The sequence below is a fragment of the Cebus imitator genome, unplaced genomic scaffold (assembly GCF_001604975.1).
Source record: "Cebus imitator isolate Cc_AM_T3 unplaced genomic scaffold, Cebus_imitator-1.0 Scaffold61, whole genome shotgun sequence".
Lineage (NCBI taxonomy): Eukaryota > Metazoa > Chordata > Mammalia > Primates > Cebidae > Cebus > Cebus imitator.
The window spans coordinates 1,026,847-1,042,428 of record NW_016107376.1 but is presented as its reverse complement, the minus strand read 5'-3'; the positions used below and the strand labels follow the sequence as shown (position 1 = coordinate 1,042,428).

Sequence of the window (15,582 nt, the reverse complement as noted above, 5' to 3'; positions counted from 1 at the left end):
AAAAAAAAAAAAAAAAAAAAAAAAAAAAAAAGAAAAGAAAAAGAAAGAAAGAAAAAGAAAAATCTCCAGGCTCTGATTTACCAAACATTTGAAGAAGAAATTTCTTCTTTTCCTTGCCTTGAGCTTCTTCAAAGTATAACTGTCTTGTATTTCATTTCCTCAGATGATTTCTACCCTTATATAATCTGGGCTAATGAATCTGTGGTTAATAAGATGGTTAAGTTGTGTTGCAGTGAGTTCCTGCTTCTCTGAGGAGCCCCTTAAGAACCAGTTACATGTGCAGGGTCAAAATACTGTTAACGTGGGATGGGGTGGAGTGGGGGGTTTCAGACATCACAAATTGCTTCCTCGCACCAGTTAGGTGGATGTTCTTTGATACTGTGCACTATTTGAACAAACAATGGAGGATAAAAACATTTAAAAGCTAAGGAGGTGAGAGTTGATACATTATTCATTTTTATTTTGAGATGGAGTCCCACTCTGTTGTCAGGCTGAGGTGCAATGACATGATCTCAGCTCACTGCAACCTCTGCCTCCTGGATTCAAGTGATTCCCTGCCTCCCAAGTAGCTGAGATTACAGGTGCCGACCACCACATCTGGCTAAATTTTTGTATTTTAGTAGAGACGAAGTGTCACCATGTTGGTCAGGGTGGTCTCAAACTCCTGACTGCAAATGATCCAACCACCTAGGCCTCCCAAAGTGCTGTTACATTATTCTAATTGACCTTAATATCCAAGCAAGGAACTCCCTCTCTTGTGAAAAGACTATTTGCACTAAGTCGATTTATCCAGAATGTATACCTCCTATATGTGGTTTTATCACCAGCAGTTTCCAGCTCCCACAAAACCTTATAACAAATATCTGAAGTTCATCCCCTGTGACCCACATCAACCCTCATCTGCCAGGTAACTTGCCCCCAGAGGTTCATGGGGGCTACCACCTTTGAAGTAAAGCAAGGAGTGATTTTATCAGCTCCTCTACCTGAAGAAGGGGAAGACAAGAAGAAAGAAAATGTCAGATCCTGTAGTGTCAGAGAACAAATGTGAAGTTGATAACCCAAGCTGGATTTCTGAACAACTTTTTCTATTGAAATATTGTTACCTATGACAGTTAAATTCTATTGTAATGTTGGAGTAGTATAATAATAATACTTTCAATATACATTCAAAACTATCTGATTCCAAAGCACTTTATTTCACTCATTCATTTATTTGACTAAAATTAATTAATCACACACTAAGGGCCGGGCACCATACTCTCTTAAATTAGCTTAAGTTCTCTAGGATTTTGCTCTTCTTCTCTCTTTTGATAGAGGGAAACTAAAGTTATCAAATGTTGGTATGAGCTAAGTCACATTACTAATAAATATCAGCACTAGAGGTCAAACTTAGATTTTTAAAAGCATTGCTCTTTCTCATGTTTTGTGAACAAATCTCTATGGTTGACATTGCATTGCAGAAAATTGCTTCTAAAATTCCAAATTGTACGTAAATAATTACGTGTTTTAGAGAAAAATTGGTTATGGTGATAAGTGTTCAATCACATCACAACTTTATTTTCTTTTCTCACTGGTCAGTAAGAAGCTTATAGCCAACTTTTCAGTCTACCTGTAGAAAATGTGCAGGATCATAGCACTATGTGTCCCATTTTACTTTGTGACCATTTCTCCACAAATTTTATACACAAATAAATAACGTGTTTTAGAGAAAAACACGGTTGGTTATTAGTTATATATGCATAGCCCTGCTTTTAAGGAAGTATCGTACATATAATGGCTCCTGAAAAGTATTGGAGTGAACAGATGCTAACGGAAGGTATTTCCAAATGCCACATAATACATGACCTCTTAATGCCTTAAATATTTTGTTTCAGGATAAAAAAAAAAATAGTAGGCCTCACATTGGCTCTCAGACATAATTTACATCCTTGAACACAGTTTACAAGGAATACTACATTTGGGGAGATGGGGGTGGTACTTCCCTAGATCAATAAAGCAATGCTTTTCTTTGGCGTATGTGAATAATCTTCATGAGTGATCTAAAGATCACTGGAGCATACTGGGAGACAGAGAGATGGGTTTCAGTTACCTCAAATTCCTAAGAATGATACATTCCTTTATACATTAAAATGAATCAACTCTTAACGCTTTCTGACCGCACTGAATGTGTTAGGAGTGTTCCCTCATTCTTTTTTGTTTAATTTTGTTTCATTTTTCTTTTTCTTTTTTGTAGATTTCTGTCCACTTGGCTATTGGGAATGTCAGAGTGGCAAATGCTATAGACTGGAAGAAAGATGTAACTTCATAGATGACTGTGGAGATAATACTGATGAAAATGAGTGTGGCAGCTCCTGTACTTTTGAAAAAGGCTGGTGTGGCTGGAAAAACTCCCTGGCTGACAACTTTGACTGGGTTTTAGGGGTTGGCTCCCATCAAAGCTTAAGACCTCCCAAAGACCACACACTTGGAAATGAAAATGGTGGGTTATTAGGGTGTGGTAATTGCTTTTACGTGATATTCACAATGTACATCAAAATGTCTTTTATGACAGGAGGTAGGGAGCTCTGGAGAGACCACCATGGTGATATTGCAAGGCGATCGAATATTTAGTGAGTGTATTTTTTTCTTAGGACTGCCATAAGAAAGGGCTACAGAGTGGATGGCTTAGACAACAGACATTTATTGTCTCAGTTTCTGCAGGCTGCAAGTCCAAGATCAAGATACTGGCAACGGTGGTGGTTCCTTCTCAGGGAATGTAAGAGAGAATCCTCTCTTCCATGTCCCCTCCTAGATTCTGGTAGTTTCAGTAATTCCTTGGCTTGTAGATGATGGTTTTCCCTATGTCTTCACATCATCTGCTCTATAAGCATGCCTGTTTCTAGGTCCAAATTCCCCCTTTGGTTAGGAACCAGCCACGTTGGATTAGTGTCCATCCTAATAGCCTCTTCGTAGCCTGATCATCAGCAAAAACCGTATTTCCGAAGAAGGTCACATTTATAAGAACTGGAAGTTAGAACTTTGGCATGTTTTGGGGAAGGGAGGAACACAGTTCAGACCATAACAGCTTTTAGTCAAAATCTAATATTCATCACTAATTCAGTAATTGAAGTTAGATGATAATGTATGCTGCCATCAGACATCTTTCCTAAATGGTACACACTTGTAATCATTAACCCTGAATTCTGCCATTTATATGATCATTAGCAAGTCATTTAACTTTTCAGATTCTCAAATTCCTCATCTGCCATTTTGAGATAATAAAATTTGACCGGGGTGCCTCACAGAGATTGTAGAGATGATGTATATGAGGGGAAAAGAGTTTGAAACCTAAGGAGATGCCATGAAAATTTAACTATAAAGCCACATATGTTAAGGGCATTGGGCATGGCTCTTTTTTGTAGTGAGTAGCTGAGATCAAGTCTCAGCTTCCTTGGTAAAGGGATTAAGGATAGTAGTAGAGTGAAGAAGGGACCCTGAATCCCTGGATGCTGCAAAAATAGAGTCTAAATATTGAACTTCTGTAGGCCTATGAATAAAAAAAGGTTGACCTAAAGCCAGAGAAAGGAAGACCAAAGTCTCATTCAAACACTCAGCTCTACATACGTGAAATGTTTTGGATATGTCAGTGTACAAGAACAAACTGAATACCTTTTTTCTCATGTTGCTTATTAAAATTTTCAGTATTCTATTTACACACTCAACAGATGACTGAATTTTTAAAAGCACACAGTATCACTCCTTTTTTAGATGTCATAGGTAATCTTTGCATTATCTTAAAATCACTTGATAGTTTGGGAGATCTATAAAATAAATTTTTGTCACTATGTTGTTGATTTGATATCCCATCAGATCAGTTAATCTGCATACTGTGAAGCACGTGCTAAAAGCACATTGCAAATTGTTCTGTCAGTAAGCTAGAGACAAGGCTATTAGATTTTCTTCCTGTTCCAAATGAAAATACTTTTGGCAGCTCACATTATATGAATTGTCATTAAAAACTCTAACTATAATGGAATAGCTAAAATAATCCTGTCATTGTGTTTTTGGTCTTCTCTGAATTCTGTCCTTGTTCCTAGGGCACTTTGTGTATCTGGAGGCTACTCCAGTGGGCCTTCGGGGTGACAAAGCACACTTCAGGAGTGCCATGTGGCGAGAATCCAGTGCAGCCTGCACCATGAGCTTCTGGTATTTCATATCTACAAAGGCCACAGGGTCCATTCAGGTTCTCATCAAGGTAGGAATGTGGCCTCTAATGGCTCTGAGCTTGTTTTATTTTGTTCTAGAGACAGAGTCTCACTCTGTCACCCAAGGTGAAGTGCGATAGTGCGGTCATGGCTTACTGCAGCCTCCAACTCGTGGACTCAAGTGATCCTCCTGCCTCTGTCTCCCAGATAGCTGGGACTACAGGCACAAATCACCACGCCTGGCTACCTTTATACTCTTTGTAGACATTGAGTCTCACTATGTCTCCTCAGCTTGTCTCAAATTCCTGTGTTCAAGCAGTCCTCCCACTTCAAGCTCCTAAAGTGCTGGGACTGCATGCATGAGCCACCATACTTGGCCCCCTCTCTGTAAGTGTTATGTGGCCTGGGAGAGTTTGTTACAACATTCCTGACTTGGCTAGAGAAGGCCCCCTGTTTTTCAAAGGTTCCATCTACTATGGCTGAAATGATCCAGGGGGTTTGGTAAGCTGGGGTGTGAGAGCCAGCTTTGACTTCAACATCACATCCTATGATTGTGACTGAATCCCAGAGACTCCTTATATAATAATAATTAATATGGGACACATACATTTCTTCTTTCTATTTAGTTGTTTCCTTCCCTATCCTTTTCAATAAAAGAAAATAGATTATTTGTATATCTGAAAGAAGAGCAGCTGTCCATGTTTCCTCACATATGAGCAATCATTAAGGGAACTAATAATAAACATTCTGGTTCCAAGCATACTGTGCAAAGGGCTGAACTACTCAGGAGAACGATCAAGGTATGATTACATGGAACTGCTTATTAACTGTGACACAGCAATGCATTTTCTTACTGAGGATTAATTGGATGTTTCTGTCCGAGCTTTAATTTAGTATAACAAAATGACAGTGTTCAGAGAACGAAATAACACAGTAAATATTAATATTAATGAGACTTGGTCAAACACCTTTACTCTTTATCGAGTTAAAACAGCCACTGAAAGAAGGTATATATGTGCACACACAGGTATGTGTGTATTTATATCAAGAATCTAGGTAGAATTCCAGGAAAGCTTACTTTAAAGCACGCTGTGGAGACCATTGCTGTTTTTTTTTAATCACACATGAGCTTTGGGGAAGTGCCCTGGCACTGGTAGAAAATGCCTTAGCTGAATACCAAAGAGCGTATACTTCTCAACAGTTTACGTCTGCAGAATCTATGTTTTATCGGAAACTGGAATTGACTTTATAACTTAAGACTCTTCTATAATGATGCACAAAAGCCTGCCTAATAAAATACATGTTGCAAGAACCACCGTGAAGCATTGTTATGTTTAAAGACGGAAACTTACAGAAGTATAGAGCTGAAAGTTCTCATAAGAGGACTTTGCTGGCACTCTTGGAATGTGATACTTGATTCTGTGGTGTGTATCGTATGAGAGATTTTGCACGGCTCTGGTGGTCTTTGCTTTAATTATTTTAAAATAAATAGTATTTACATTTCAGTTCTCGCATAGTAACAAACTATATATTTCTAGAAAGTGTAATATTAAACCATTTTGCAATATTAGTCTTTCTACCAAGTCATAGAATTCCTGTGCTTCCTGTAGTTGATTCTTAGGGAAATTTAACAGCATTTTAAAAAGTCTATCTTTCTACCACACACACACACACACACACACACACACTCACACAATTAAAAAGTATATGCCTATACTTAACTAGTCAAGTTGATTGTGAAGAAATGTCTCATAACATATATTAGTTTTATATTCATGTACGTTAAGGCAATCATTTCATCTTGGTGATTAATGAGATATATATTTTCAACCATCATTACAAAGTAGTTATCTGTCTCTCTCTATGTAAAATCACGCTAGATTTTACCTTGCTTGTTAGTTTGAAAGCATCCTAGCTAGATGGTAAACCCAATAAAGACAAGGATTCTGCCTCCGAATTCTTTCTTTCTTTACTCTTTGTCTTTTAAAGTGTTCCGGTATACACATGTGCTCCCTCTGGCTTAGCTCTCCCTGTCTATTCTTAAGAAGGCCCACTTCTGTATTTTCCATCTTTTCCCTCCACTCTGAGTCCCATCCAATCTGGAAGACTCAACCTTTGGAGAACTGGCCTTGGCCAAATTATCCTAGCCTCCCTTTTCTGAGTGTCTCAATGTTACGAAAGATTCCTGCTAATTGGCTGTTAATTGGAGATTATTCTAGTCCATCAAACCGATTGTAAAATCTCAAGAGCAAGGCATTGAAGTTTTAGGCTTCAAGTGTCCCTCTCAGATCTTCAGAAAACGAACTGCTAGATGGAGAAAAACGTGGTGGCCTCCCAGAGGCTGTGGCTGGGCTGCAGCCAACCCTTATTTAGGACAACCCTTGTGAAGGAATGGCTACTGTGCATTACATGCATGACACTCAAGTCTAGTCTGAAGAAGAATCTGTCATCTCAATCTGAAACATATGCATGGAATCAGATATAAAATCATGCACTATTGAACAATAATTTACTGGTAGCATCATTTATATGGGGTAATATTGATTATAGATCAGTACAACAATGTATACATAAATATGCCATTTATAGAACACCATCACTTATGTTATTTCTTAGCACTCCCCTCTGAGTTAAATAATGAGAGCCTTATTTTACTAAGGCGTAGAGGAGTCACAGAAATAACTTTACCACCTGTAGCTAAATACCCAGTCAATGACAGGGTGGGAATGAAAATCCAAGTATGTCTATGTCCAAGACTCATTTGTTTACCCCCAACCATGAGCCACAAGTGTTCCACACTGACTTTAATATTGAAATGAAGATCCCCTTTTACCCAGATCTATACACATTGTATAAAATAACTTTTTAGAAAAAAAGATGAATCAAGGTTCTTAGAATGACCATATATGATTTTTAAATGACTCCTGTAATAAAGTAAATTCAGAGAAAGCCCAATAAAGCAAAGCTATTGCTTTTGAGAACATTTGGTAGAAATCAGTATCACATTACCTCTTACATATTTTATACATTTTTTTCTGAATTTTTTGCCTTTGGTTACATGAGCGCTACTTTTCATTAGAGAGATGCAACTAAAATATCATTTTTGTGTCTTTAATCAAGTAATGGGTGAATAACAAGAGGATAAGAAAACTTAGAAATTGATATTCATTTTTTCTTTTCCTTGAAGTTTGCTTTATTTATAAATGAGAGGAAAAAAAAAACCTTTAAAAGCATGTAGTTAAACTTCTTTGAAGGAAAAACAGTTTTTAAAATACAGTTTGTTTTGTATGAGATCAAAGAGTTTACCAGGTAGGATAACCGATTCTCACTCTCTGCTTGGGCCAAGCCAAACACTGTGTGCGTGAGATTCAGCCCGTGGGAAGCACTGACAATCTCTATTACTCCACTCCTTCATTTTATGAGTGAGTCAAGAGAAGCTCAGATGGGCTAAAGTATAAACTCAAGGTCACCAGTAAGTGGATCAAATATGACTGGAACTCAGGTATTCTGAAATTAAGTTTAGGAAGTCTGTGCAATTGGTTTGGTTCATGTCTTTCTAAGAAGGAAATTTGGATGTTAATAATCTAAGTTAAAATAAGTGGACCATATCTTTTTCTGAATTTTGAAATAGTTGATTTTTAAAATGGTGTCCTTATTCTTGCTAACATTTCTCATTTTTACCTTTTAAATTCATTTGTATTCAGTATTAAATTTCTCATTAAATTTAAATGCATTGCCTTTCAGACCAATATTTAAAACAAAAAATAAAACAAGTACCAAGAGTAGAATAAGGGTTTTACAACATGAAAGTTAACTCATTTTACAGATATATTTAATTTTATTCCCACTATTTTACCTATTTTCTAGTCACTTGTTTCCTGATGGAGTTAATTAATGATGAGTAACATGTATACATTAATACACTAAAAATAATCTGAGGGAAATTTTTAAATGGACTTTGTTTTTGACAGTTTGTTTTCATTGGGTAGTCTCCACAAGCAACAAAAGACCTTTGCATCTTTTCAGCCGGCCTTTTGAATAAAATGCAGGAACACCTGCTACCTGAAGAGCATTGTCTTCTTTTGGAACTATTCCATCTGTAATAAACTGTTGATATTTTAATCAAGATTACTGCATGCTTTAGGGAATTTGAATATATTTAATTGAAGGCATTCAAGACTATCCATTATGCAGTCATGACAGAAAACATAATACATTCAAGCCAGAAGGAGAGAAAAATAATGTGTTTCCGGAGAGTCCTCCTGATACAGCAACCTAGTTATGCTGGAAGACCATAATTAAATTAGTTCATTGCTTTATCTTGCTTAGTGGTTCAGATAATTTTAGAGTTGGTGGGGTCTTATTCTCAGCTATACATTTTACAGCTGAAGGAATTAAAGTAAGAGGTTATATTTCTTGCCTCAGCTCAAATGGTATTTTAAGAAAAAAGTCAAGATGTGAATCCAGTTTTTCTGAATTCGAACTTAAGTCTCTTCTACTTGTCTTCCTAGAGATTGTATCTAACAATTTTGAAACGTAATAGCGAAATAGATATTTTGTTCAAGAGGCTGCGGAAAATGTCAGATAAAAAGAAGCTAGCTTCTCTTGATTATGTAAAACAGACTGTGGTCATTCTGGGTATACTTTTAACCTTAGTCTATGGAGCAAAGAGCCTTGGTTGTAGAAAAGGGTCAACTGAGTGCATGGTAAGCGCCCTGCATCCATCCAGACCCACCTCCACCCATCCCCTGCATGCAAACTCACCACTGCCCTAATCTGAAAAGACGTACAACACATATTGAGTATTCCTTACCCAAAAATCCAAAATTTGACATGCTCCAATGAGCCTTTGCTTCGAGCATCACGTTGATCCTCTTAAAGTTTTGGGTTTTAGAGCATTTTGGATTTTGGATTGCAGGGTTAGGGACACTCATTCTGTAATTGCTTATACTAGAGTAGTAATCAGATTTTCAGAGTTTGATTTATTTTGATATTGACAATCTACTGAATATCTAATGTTATTTTGGGTACACTGTTTGCATTTTATTCATTATTTCAGAAAAAGGATATACGTAACATAGAGGATACGTAGAATCTGGATAGGGAATTTGACTTCTCCAAGACTATCATGTGGATTTTGGACTGTAAATTAATTGAACTACAGTTTTAGTGCCAGAACTCTATTTGCTTTTTCAGAATTGCTTCAGTATCTTAGCAGTGTAATCTGCATAGTATTGTTATATTGTACTAGTGTACTTGGCCAAATAATTGGAGAAAAGTTGATCTTTGCATGTCAAGGTGTGAACCACCGAATATATGAGACAGATCTCAGTCAATTTAGGAAGTTTATTTTCCCAAATTTAAGGACGTGTGCCCATAACGCGGCCTCCAGAGGATCTGACAAATGTGCCCAAGGTAGTCCAAGCACAGCTTGGTTTTATACATTTTAGGGAGACATGAGACATCACTCAATATGTAAGATGACCATTGGTTTGGTCCGGAAAGGCGGGACAACTTGAAGCAAAGGGGACACTACTTGAAGTGGGAAGGGGGCTTCCAGGTCATAGGAGATGAGAGATAAATAGTTGCATTCCCTTGAGTTTCTGATTAGCTTTTCCAAGGAAGGCAATCAGACATGCATGTATCTCAGTGAGCAGAGGGATGACTGGATAGAATGGGAGACAGGTTTGCCCGAAGCAGTTCCCAGCATGATTTTTCCCTTTCGCTTAGTGATTCTGGGGCCCAAGATTTATTTTCCTTTCACAAAGGTATAGCCACACAAGATACTAACACACCCAGAGTTTAATTTGGTTAGTTGCCACAATATCACAATGCTCTGGTTATACAAAATAGGTTTCTTTATATCATCTTAGAGAACATGGTAATAATTGTTCCAGGTATACTTTTGAATATGTGAGATTTTTCTTTTAAACTTTTTCTTTTCCCATGTTCCTTACCTCTTTCAGTGCCTCTACTCTTTCCAAGTAGAACTCCTAAGAAGCTAGTTCCACTGGAATGTCTTCTGTCACGAAGGAAAGATTTCCATTAGGATGCTAACACCGTAGTTTAATGTATCTGCGAAGCCCAGGAGTTTTTGCTTCACATGGAAGCATATAGTCAGCTCTAAAGAATGACATTATGACCCCTATTGTTGCCATTTTATTTCTACTTCTACTCCCGCTAGTGCTGCTACTCTTGTGACCGGTCCAAATATTGACTAATTCCTTTTTTTCTATGTTATGTGCTAAGTCTTCCACCTATATGAATCCATTTAATATTCAACATAAGATTGCTAGGAAGATTTATTTTCTGGTTTTACAGACCACAAAATTAAGACCCAGGTCACATAAGCAGTATGTTGAATAATCAGGATTAAAAACCAATTCTAGCTTCAATATTCATGCTCTTAACCACTATGCTCAACTTCTGCTATTAGAATTTAAAATATTCTAATTCTCAGGACTCAGAGAGATTACTGTCCCTCAAAGTTTTCCAGTGGCTCTGAAGTCATACAAATCAGAAATTTCCATCTCTACATATTACTATATCTATAGACATGTTCCACACACATTAGAGAGTAGAGGTGGCTACTTTGTTCATCAACTTTAACCGTTTGTTTTCTAGCTTAGCTTGCCAGCATCTAGTAAAAGGTACAGCATTTATCTAAATTATTTCCCTTTGTATTTAATATAACTCAGACATTTTAAAAGCATGTTTAATATAGCTGCATTTTATTCTTAAATTATTTTTAATTGACATCATAATTACACATATTTATGGGGTACAATGTGATGTTTTGATACATGTGTACATTGTGTAGTGATCAAATCAGGGTAATTAGCACATCTGTAACCTCAAATATTTGTCATTTCTTTGTGGTAAGATCAATGAAAATCCTCTCTTCTAGCTATTTTGAAATATATGTTGTTGTGTTATTGTTATTATTATTTTATTATTATTTTGAGATGGAGTCTCACTCTGTCGCCCAGACTGGAGTGGAGTGGCACGATCTTGGCTTATTGCAACCTCTGCCTCCTGGGTTCAAGTGATTCTCCTGCCTCAGACACCCAAGGAGTTGGGATTATGCGCCCACCGCCATGCCCAGCGAATTTTTGTATTTTTAATAGAGATAGGGTTTCAGCATATTGGTCAGGCTGATCTCAGACTCCTGACCTCGTGATCTGCCCATCTTGGCCTCCCAAAATGCTAGGATTACAGGAGTGAGCCACTGCGCCCGACTCCATTATTTTTAATTATATTCACCTCACTGTGCAAAGAAACACCAGAACTTATTCCTACTAACTGTAACTTCATACTCCACCAGTCTCTCCCCATCCTCACCTCCCCTGACCCCTCCACGTTCTCTGGAAACTACTGCTCTACTCCCTACTTCTATGAGATACATGTTTTAAATCCTGCATATGATCAATGAGATCATGAGGTGCCTGTCTTTCTGTACCTGGTGTATTTCACTTAACATATTTTCATCCAGCTTTATCAATGTTATTGCAAATAACAGGATTTCATTTTTCATTTTTTTATGGATGAGTAATATTCCATTGTGTATATAGACCCCATTTTCTTTATCTATGTATTCATTTTTGGACACTTAAGTTGATTCCGTATCTTGGCTCTTGTGAATAGTGCTTCAGTAAGCATGAGAGGACAGATATCTCAACCTACTGATTTCATTTCCTTTGGATGTATAGCCAGTAGTGGGTTTGGTAGATTATATGGTAGCCCTGTTTAAAAAAATTTTTTTTTTTTTTGAGAAACCAACATATTGTTTTCCATAATGACTGTGCTAGTTTATAATCCCACTAACAGTGTGAAGGGGACACTGTTACTGGGAGTATAACACTTGTTACACTTATTTTTGCTTTTGTTATCTGTGAATTGGAGGTCTTATCCAAGTTGCACAACTTTGCTAACACTTGTTATCTTTTGTCTTTTTGATAATAGCCATTCTAACAGGCATGATAACCATCATGGTTTTGATTTGTATTTCCCTGATGATTAGTGATGCCGAACATTTTTTTAATATATATCTTGGCCATGTATATGTCTTCATTCAAGACATGTCTCTTATGGTATTTTACCTACTGTTTAATCATATTATTTGCTTTTTTTGACTATTGAATTTTAGAGAATTGTTTGAACCTCGGAGGTGGAGATTGCAATGAGCTGAGATCAAGCCACTGCACTCCAGCCTGGTGGCAGAGCAATACTCCATTTCAACAGACAGATGGACAAGGATTTTTTTTTAATAAGATCTCAAATTCACAGGCAACAAAAGCAAAAATGGATAAATGAGACTGCATCAAACTAAAAAGCTTCTGTACAGCAAAGGAAACAATCAACAGAATGAAAAGACAACCTACAGAATGGGATAAAATATTTACAAACTATACATCTAACAAAGGGTTAAGATCCAGAATATATAAAGAACTCCAAAAATTTACCAGTTATTGGATATTAATTAAGGATATGACAATGACAAAAAATTTTAATGACAATAAATTCTAATGACAATAAATTTTAATGACAGTCATATTTTAATGACAATTTAAAAATAAGCATTTATAGGCTGGGTGCTGTGGCTCATGCCTGTAATCCTAGCACTTTGGGTGGTCAAGGTGGGTGGATCACCTGAGGTCAGGAGTTCAAGACCAGCCTGGCCATTATGGTGAAACCCTATCTTTAAAATAAATAAATAAATAATTTTTAAAAAATAAGAATTTATTCTACCCTTTACAGTCTACATCGTACATTTGCATATCCAATACTGAGATTCTATTGGTGCTATTTAACATAGTATTGTTTTTATTTTTTCTTAATTTTCAGTTATTTCTGACTTGTATTTAGCTTTAACTTAACTTTATAATCATTTATTTTGGGTAACTTCTAATGTATTTAAATTAAATTAGCTATGATGTACCAAATTATATATATAAATTAGCAGTGTGTAGCAACACAAATAATAGCAGTGTAATCAAACTGAAAACTAATCCAAAACTTCTTTTGGAATGGCAAAAGAAAAACAATTAAAAAGTGAAATCTTTCAATATTATTTGAATGAACTTAACTTTTTATTTTCTCTTGATATGAGAAAAGAAATTTCAACTTAGTTGCTAGATATTCATTCAGACATTGACATTGTTTTCTTGGCAGCAATAGACATAATGATAGATAAAATAATTTTTGGAGAGTAAACACTGTATAATTTTTTAATTTAATTCTCATAGCTCAGGTTCATACAAAATCACCGAGAATCAAGCATAAACAGCATTAACATGACAGTCAGTAGCAGCCAGCGGCACATGTTGGCCACCTCCAGTGATACAACTTTAAGATTGATCAAACAATCAAAAGAGAGTTCTTTAATCAAAATTTATTTGCCAACATTTTGTAACATTTGTTTTGTGTACTTCTTATGTAATTTTGAAGAACTCCTTATCAATACCATTCATGTTGATACTTAAGAAAACATGATACTTACATAAACCCAACAAGATAATTAAATATTGAAGAATGAGATTTGCATGCATAACACTGAGCTTTGGAAAGCCACAAACTATGTGATATCTAAAATTCTGCTCCCCCTAGAACCCACTTTTGGCCCCTGTGGGGCAGTATTGACCCTTCTTAAGAACGCATGTTACACCCTCTACTTTTTCTCCAAATCCTATCTGTCAGTCTCTGAGAATACTTTCTCTCGGGAAGGCAATCATTCTTCATCTTTTCAGAAAGCAAGCTGTCAGACTTAATAACTAAACTTGAGTCTTGGAGATTGAGACCCTCAGGGGCAACACAGTGAGACCCCATGATTGGTTTGGCTATGTCCCTACCCAAATTTCACCTTGAATTGTAATAATCCCCATATGTCAAGAATGGGGCCAGGTGGAGATAATCGAATCATGGGGTCTGGTGTCTCCCATACTGTTCTCCTGGTAGTGAAGAAGTCTCAGGAGATCCGATGGTTTTATAAAGGGAGCACAAGCTCTCCTTCCTGCCACCATGTAAAACATAACTTTGCTTCTCATTTGCCATTAGCTATGACTGTGAGACCTCCCCAGCCATGTGGAATTGTGAGTCAATTAAACTTCTTTCCTTTATAAATTGCTCTCTCTTGGGTATGTCTTTATTAGCAGCATGAGAACAGACTAATACACCCCATGTAAAAAAAAATGAATAAAATTAAAAACTTAGTTATTCCCTTAGAATCTTTCTCAATAAGCCAGGGTAACCACATATTATCCATACACAGGTGTCTTCTGTGCCTTTTTCTTATCTTTGTCTTTGTTAAATCCATGTCTTTTTCTACATTTAGAATGTTTGCCTCCTCTCTTTCCTTCCCTCCCCAACACACACACATAGATTTTGGCATAACCAAATCCTGAACATATTTCTAGACCCAGATTGAATGTTCTCTCTTCTGGGTCTTGTCACTTACTACCACTACCTTGAAAGTTGGACGTAGGTACAATTTAGTTTTGTATCCTCCATAATAAATGGCTCATTGTAGACACATAAAATGTTTGTTAGAAAAAATAAGACATTTATAGTGTTTTAAGAAGCTTAAATATAAACAGGGAGAAAAATATGTAAACCTTTAATAAGAATAATTTACAAAGGGGAAGATTTAGGGGTAATTGGGGGCGAATGATGAAATTATCTATGCAGTCTAAAAAGAATTAATGTTTTCCAAAAAAAGACTAGTTTTGTAGTCCTGATTTAAAACCCTTATGTTGTGGTGAGTATTATGCCTCCATGAATAAAAAAATAGAAGCTATTAAAATTGGACTTGGACGAATTACTATTCTTTTTATAAATTAAGCCATCTGGTTATGAATTTATGAATGAGACCATATGTATTAGGGTTTTGCCATTAAAAATTCCATGAATGACGACTCATTGAGGACTTTGTTATGGGTTGGAAATACTGATACATATTATTTTCCATTCACAAATGTGCCATTGAATATATCCACAGATAATCATTGCACATTGCTCTGTCCTCTTTTATGCTAACCTGTTGGTGGCAAGAAAGCATATTTAGTTCTTCAGATTTATGAGCTGAGGGATCATTATTCTGAGTGCTAGCAATTGAAGTGGCATAGAGACTTAAGGTTAAAAAGAAGGGTAAGATAATATTTTTATATGAATTCATGGATTTCTTTTCATCAGCATTCATGGGCCTTAAGGATTTTATAGGTCATATTTTTAATGAGTTATCTTGACTCTTTTTTACCACACTGGGGGCCATTCAGCAAATAAAATCTTACCAAAGTTAGAGGTACATATGGCTCTCCAATGATGAAAGAATGGTGAGAATTCTCTTTAGTCTTTTTAGGGTTTGCTTTTAAGTTATTTTTTCAGAAAATACTCAAATTATAAA

The 15,582-nt window shown here is 36.3% G+C and overlaps 1 protein-coding gene across 1 annotated transcript in view; it reads left to right on the top strand.

Moving 5' to 3' along the window:
* MALRD1 (MAM and LDL receptor class A domain containing 1) overlaps positions 1-15,582 on the top strand; it is a 538,747-nt gene that overhangs the window by 279,875 nt on the left and 243,290 nt on the right. Inside the window, exons 27-28 of the mRNA XM_037738994.1 lie at positions 2,234-2,479; positions 4,077-4,234. Of these exons, the coding sequence (XP_037594922.1) occupies positions 2,234-2,479; positions 4,077-4,234 (404 nt within the window). The remainder of the gene's footprint in view (positions 1-2,233; positions 2,480-4,076; positions 4,235-15,582) is intronic.